General features: G+C 41.9%; 1 protein-coding gene across 1 annotated transcript; it reads right to left on the reverse strand.

The window, feature by feature from the left end:
• Positions 1-467: 467 nt before the first annotated feature.
• On the reverse strand, positions 468-7,073 carry SDHAF4 (succinate dehydrogenase complex assembly factor 4). Its single transcript, XM_075266667.1, has 3 exons — positions 6,941-7,073; positions 3,819-3,971; positions 468-1,065 (listed from the first exon to the last, which is right to left on the reverse strand). The coding sequence occupies exons 1-3, from the start codon at positions 6,999-7,001 to the stop codon at positions 956-958; spliced, it is 324 nt and encodes a 107-aa protein (XP_075122768.1). The 5' UTR covers positions 7,002-7,073; the 3' UTR covers positions 468-955.
• Positions 7,074-7,405: the final 332 nt, after the last annotated feature.

Below are 7,405 nucleotides of genomic sequence, written 5' to 3' on the forward strand. Positions count from 1 at the left end.
CTTGGTGCACCCAAGGCCTTTCCTGACCAGCCAAATCACTAGGTTTCATGGGTATTCGTGACATCTATCTCTTGAGCCATTGTCATGATCTCTGTGAAGTCTCCACTCGTTTTCATTCACAATCACAGATGTGTGAAGAAGGCCTCAATCTGCATAAAAAAATAAGTTCATCTTGGTAACCGCTTTGCACACTACAGCAAAATGGCCTCGAAGCACTTAATAGCCATTAGGTGGCAGACTCCCTTTAAAGGGTTTCACCAACAAAGACAACTTATCCAGAGTAAGAGATAACTGTCTCATCAGTGGTAGTCCAACTACCACTTTTTAGGTCACCCGTTTGTGATTTCCTCCACTAAACAGCCCCCCCAAAATGGCTTTTTAACAGTATAAATCTCTAATGAAAAAGGGATCTGTCATAGTAAAACTCTTTATACATGTTGCGTCTAGAAACAATTGTCAAACTGCAGTTACATTGTATAGAATTTATTACAACTGATACATTGTACACAACTTGTTCTGTTTCATGGTGATATTGATTCCGAAATAACTGATATATTTACAAGTGACATTACATTTAGGCCTGGTTCACATCTGGGTTTGGTATTCTGTATGGGAAGTCTGCTTCAGGACCCCTTGAATGGAATACTGAACGCATTGACAAGTGGTGAGCAATGGAACCACACGGACCCCATAGACTATAATGGGGTCCGTGTGTTGTCTGCGCAGTGTCCGCACGAGTCATGTGAAGAGGAAAGTAGTTCACAAAGTACTTTTCTCTCCACATGTTCCGTGAAAAACACACGGAAACCATTATAGCCTATGGGGTCCGTGTGCTTTCATAAGCTCACCGCTTGTCAATGCTTTCGGTATTCCGTTTCGGGGGTCCCCAAGTGGAATTTCAGAAGGGAATACCGAACGCAGATGTGAACCAGGCCTTAGGCTATTACAAATAGTGCTAAAAGTCTATGCATCGCCCCTTTCTCTCCCAGTCTCCATAGCGAGTAGGTTCTGGTCCCCTAGGGCCACCTTTCTCTTTTGTAATGGGGTTGATATCATCTGGGAACCCTACAAAAAATATAAAAACATAGTATTAGTTAGCATTCTGCCAGCTTCTCTATAGAATTAATTTTATAGTAATAATATTAATAATAGTAACACCAGTCAGCTTACATAAAGTAGTAAAGCATCTAAGTATTATATATTCTGATATGCTGTAAAGGAGCACCCCAGTTCATTCTGTACCTATTCCCCAACTATATATAATTCAGCCTCCCCAGTAGATATATAAATTATAAATCACTATCTATCTATACATAGATACATAGATTATATAGCTCTGGGCGATTAAGACCTAAAACAACATCGTGATTAATTGTGCATTTCACGTCAATTGCAATTAATTGTTATTATTTAGGCCACACCACTAAATATGCTCCTTTACAGGTGGGTGAACCTCACGACATTCATATTGCAAAGTTTGCCCGGCCGTATTGTCACCGAAAACATCCAAAATCGGAACTGTTATTATACTCTGGGGTCTGAAGAGGCCCATGGGAGGCGAGTAAACAAAAAAAAAAGTGTTACTCACCTCCCCTGGGCTCCGGCACTGCTCCTGGCCCTCTTCAGGCCTGCTGAATAACATAAGGGACTGTGGAGGCCTGTGATTGGGCCTCAGCATGGTGACCAAAAATGCAAACTTGACTCACACAGTCACACTTGTGTCTTTATGTCACATGACCGCTGAGGCCTAATAACAGTTGTCCAGGGTCCCTGACTTATTCAGGAGCTAGGAAGAAAAATACCATGGCCGGGACCCAGGTAAGGTGAGTAACACAGATTTTTTTATGTTTGCTCACGGATCTCAGCTAATTATACTTTTAGGTCTAAAGAGACCCCATAGTACAATAGAAGTTTTGTTATCGATATGTTGGGTATGAACGAAACTGCAGGCAAAGGCTCCCATGATTCCGGCACAGATCAAATTTTTTCTCTAGTCCTCACCGTTCCAGAGCAATCAGTGTTGTTAATTTTGGTGCCTGATATGCTATTTAGACTCTATACAGTCAAAATGACAGTGCTAGGCAGGAGCAGAAAAGGGGTGTCACATCCCTGCCTAACACCACCATTCTGACATTGTAGGATCTAAATAGCACATCAGGCATCAAAGCTAACTACATTTGTTGCTCAGGAATAGAGGAGGCTACTGAAGAAAATTTCAACTATATTGGAATCAGTGGTGCTAGATGCTAAGAACTAGAATTGGTAGAGCTGGTGAAAAAGTCCTCTATCATATTACATCACAGCAATCCCTATATTACCTGTATCCCTGTCATGGTGATGTGATGGCCACAGAAGCTGTGAAGGATATTATTTGTCCAATATATGGTTATTAATTATCTCTAAACCTTTTCTGCATAAATAAAACTGAAACCTTGCTGCATCCATGTCACAAGAAGCAAGATAAACAGAAGCCATGTAAGCTTACTGGTAAGACATCAGTGTATCTGACAAATAATAGCACATTGAATCCCTGGGACCACACAGATCGTAGATTTAGCTGAGAACTGACCGTCATTATTCCACTGTAATATTCATCTATGGCAGGTAAGTAAATGGATGACTCTGTGGTGTGAAATAAAACATGCCATGCATCCTGCCAAGCAGCAGCTGAAGGATGTACTCTCCTTGAAGTAGATGCTGAATAATTAAAAAAGGTCGAGCTGATGCAACTACAGCTCTGTTTCTCTCTAAGAAATAGATCAAGACAGTCAGACACTACAATCCCTCTCCTTCATAAGCTTTGCCATTTACCAGCCCTGCATACAGACCATTGGAGCCAACATTGTCGGGAGATTATGTTCACAATGAGTAATTAGGACAAGTTCACATCTCGTTTTTGACTTCCATCATTGGTATACATTGGAACTACTGGAATATACTGTATCTCCTACAGAAGACTGCAATGTACCCCACTGTGTAGGCATATAGTAGAATACGTTCCCTACACAGCCCCTCTCACCAAGATAGATGCTATTGATAAGGCGTAGAAATCTGTCACCAGCAGGGTAACACTCCTGCTCCAAATCTATGCTCTTACAGGCTTCAGGTATCTTCCCGGCCGATAAGAGATACCAAGAGCCACTGAAAGCAAAAATTTGGAGCAAGAGTGTCACTTTGCCAGTGACTATTTTATAGGTGACTACCCTATGCTGTCGTGGAGAAGCTCTAGTGATAATTTTTTTTAGCTATAAGCAGATGTGTCAGTAAAGTTGCCCAAAGTGAAGTCTGGTGGCATCCATTGCCCAAAAGATATAGTAGCCTCCATTAAACAGACACTTATTTTTACAGGACCGTAAAGGATGCAATAATGAAGTCTTCTACTCAGATTAAGGCCAAAAGAACAGGGTTTTGGCTCCCATCTGACAACTGAAGCCAATAGAATATTAAATTGATATGTAAAAAGAAGTGCTGCATCAGCCTCAGGAGGGAGACCTCAGGCATTGCATAGTTCTGTTAGCAGCCATACGGTGGAGCTCTAGAGCAAACAATGAAATTCTTAGAAAGAATAAGTCTTTAAAGAGATCATGTTCATTATGTGGAAGATGTCCATTGAGCCCATGAAACCCAAGCAGTGAACCCACATTGGGAAATTACTGTGATATATTACCGACAGAAAGCTGTAGATTTGCAGTTGTCCCCAAGTGCCCCACTGGGTTGCAGCTATGCAGTGACCTGGCACTTGGTGTCCGATACAGATCACAGACCCCCCAGTGTTAATTGGAATAACGCTCCATTGTGTTTCATGAACATGCACTCACTTTCTAGCGGTTCTCTCTCTTTTGTAGTCTGTTCACTTTCATCAAACCGACCTTGAGGTGTCTTTGGTTTCTTCAGAGGTGATTTTGTAGTTTTGTTTCTTTGGGTCGGGTTATTGCTAACTGCTCGTACCAAGCCCAATTTTCCTGCATATGCTACAACAAAAACACAAGGTTAACATTCAATTCTTTTTTTCCAAATGGCAATGTACTTGGTAAATGTAGTATCAAAAAAACAATCATTATTAAAAAGAGTCTGTCAGCCAATATGGTTGTCTATGGACGAGCACTGTGAGCAGAGGGAGGGGGCGTTCCTCCCCGCTCACACTGTACAGCGCTATAGGCGCTGGTGTGGAGAAGGACGTTCCTGACAGACTGTCAGGAACGCCCTTCTGACTGTGAAAAGCTACAGTACCGGTACCGATAGCTCTTCACCCGGGGCACAGATCAAGAAAGCTGACAGTGCGCTGAATTCAGCGCACTGTCAGCTTTCCAGCAGTATATAGAACTGCCTGTGCCCAAATCAATGAAAGGTCCTCTTTAACAAAGCAAAATCAGTTCACAATGGTGTCAAGCAGGGGTGTAGCTATAGGGAGTGCAGATGTAGGGATCGTTACCGTGCTCTAGAGCCCTTAAGCTTCTCTACAGCATAAAAAAAAAAACAAAACAGTATTATAGATAGCACATGGATTACAAATTTTGTTTTTGGGGCCTAGAAGTCTCAAGTTACGCCTCTGGTGTGAAGACTTTTTTTCATGGACCCATTCTCCACTGATTCAACTTGAAGTCAATAGGTCCAAACTGATCCTTCTGTCATAAATGCAATAGGTTGCCTAAGAAATGATCACCTAGGAACACCAGCCGCTAGGGCACCTTATAGAAACTTATCCAAACTCTGCCAGCCTAGATTTTTTTGGTTACCAAATTTATATCCATCCTGTGACTTGCATCTCAGAACCTGTACCTCATATATCATATTACCTACTGACAGCAAACAGTTTCTATATAACGCTAACCTAAAATTATTGTAGTATTGCATTATTTGACATTGGATGGGTGAATGAATGTGAACTATGACCACCAACGTGGTCCAGAAGTGGCCAGAAACAATGGGACATCCTAAAAAGAATAAATGAATAAAAAAAAATAAACAAGGTTATTAAATGTTATAAATATTAAGACCAGTATAATCATTTTCTTGTGCTTCATGGACATAAAATTAAAAGGTTTTATACAGTATATAGTTTATAGTAGAATGAACAAATACTTCACATATACAGGCATGCAGTAAATTCCCTGTGCTTTGTAGACATGGAATGAACAGGTTATATATGCAGATTATAGTAGTGTGAATGTATATTCCACATATATATGCATGTAGCAAATTTCCCGAGCTTCCTGTATTTTTAATAAACAGGGTTCATCTATATAGTGTATAGTGGAATAAACACTTATTCCATATATATGGGTATATGTTAAATTCCTTGTGCTTGGTACATGTGGAATGAACAGGTTATAGGTGTGGTTTACAGTGGAGTGAATACGTTCAATGAATACAGGCATGTAATAAGTTTCCTGTGCTTCCTACTGTACATGTGGAATAAGCATGTTATAGGAGTGGGTTATATTCTGAATAACACATGTTCCACATATACAGGCATATCGTAAATTCTCTGACTTCATAGAATTGGAATAATCAGGTTATACGAGTAGTTTATATTGAAATGAAAACATTCAACAAATACAGGCATGTAGCAAATTCCCTGTTCTTCCTAGATGTGGAATGAATTGGTTAGGCTGGTCGTATTGAATGTACGGTCCGCAAGTTGCCGATCAGCAACACTAGTTGCTGATCAGCAACATAGACTCCGCAGACGTCCGTGTCCTGCCGCACTCGCCCATAGAGTTCTATGGGCGAGTCCGTGCAGTGCCGCAATTCACGGCCATTACCGACATGTTGTATAAATTGCGGACCAATTACCAAGTAATAACATTGTTTCTCTTTATTTATTCCTTTTCTTCATTCTTTATAGTATGTCCCAGAAACAATGCTGAACATGGACAAGTCTTCCTTGTACACAGGCCTAGGCTGTACAGGAAGACAGTACAAAAATGTGTACCCATAATGCTGCAGTGTTCTCTTTATCCATAGGCTATAGTGCCTGGACATAAGTTTACACTACCATTATTAATGTCCGTTTCTCTCTCTGCAAACGGAGCCCTCTCTGTCTGCATTCACTTAATATTTCTAAAAATAATAATTATGAAAGAAAGCTTGTAGGCAGGAGAATATAGTAGAAAGTATCAGTATTGTTTCCATTTGAGTCAATGAGAACTGACACAGATAGATGGGGCTCCGTCTGCGGCTGTCATTTTATGGCTCTATTCAGATCACGATTTTTACATCCATTTATCAAATGTAAAAAACAGATGCAAATGGACGCCATCCATTTACATAGGCATCAATGTAAAAAAAAATGGAATTTTTTTTTATGTGAAGATAAACGGACGGCCGTCTATTTGCATCCATTCTTGTAGAAAATGTGATCTGAATCCAGCTGATGCTGCTAAAGTCTATTACTTTCATTCTATGCCGGATGAGAGCAGCAATCATTCTCGAGGTAGTGTGAATGTTCCCTAACCAGCTTGGTCTGCCATGGATGGGGGGCAGCATGGTGGCTCAGGGCTTAGCACTACAGTCTTTCAGCACTGGAGTCTTGGGTTCGAATCTGGCCGTGTTAGTGTGGGTTCCCTCCAGGTGCTCCAAGGAGGAGCATGTGACTGTGAGCCCTATATGGGACAGACTGCAGAATATGATGGTGATATACAAGGACGCATACAATAAATAAAACTACAATAGATACTGGTAATAATGTTACCAGGCAGCACCTTACTCCATATTAGCATCTATCCACGTACGGGCAATGCCAGGCTTGGACTATCTGGATGTCTCCAATGATATACATTGCCCAGGCTGCTGTCACTACTACTAAGAGCCTCCTATATGCTGTACCCTGGGCTCATAGTGGCCAGTACCGTGCATCACTACTGCCATTGCTCTGAAGTGTCAGCTCAGGCATTAGACGCGCTGACAGTGTCAGTCCTCCACTCCATAGATAACTCACTTGGGCGGGAGCGCAATAGGACCCCGGCAACCCTTCTCCATGCAGACAGCAGGCCTGTCATAGCGCCCACTGCTCCGAGGACCAAAGTCACACAGTACAAACTGGATCCTGTTTAGCTAAAGGACCTGTCATGATGTCATGGTCACGTGACCAGTCTCCTGTGTGGGAGGAGTCAGACCCCCGGTTGTTAGTTCTTATGTGACGATGTCCTTGTGAGCGGCTTATAGAGAGAGTGCTGCATGAGCTCTATACACACGTGAAGTGTCTGCCCTGCACTGCATGCTGTGGACACACGGGTCGGGGCCTCCACCTGAACAGTCCCTAGAAAATGGCGACAAGTAATAGAGGTTACACAGAGGATATCTAACAGGAAACTGTGCCAGAGTGACGCTCTATGGCAGGGGTAGGGAACCTTTGGCTCTCCAGCTGCTGTGAAACTACAACTCCCAGCATGCTCCATTCACT

The sequence above is a fragment of the Leptodactylus fuscus genome, chromosome 3, assembly GCF_031893055.1.
Source record: "Leptodactylus fuscus isolate aLepFus1 chromosome 3, aLepFus1.hap2, whole genome shotgun sequence".
NCBI classification, from domain to species: domain Eukaryota; kingdom Metazoa; phylum Chordata; class Amphibia; order Anura; family Leptodactylidae; genus Leptodactylus; species Leptodactylus fuscus.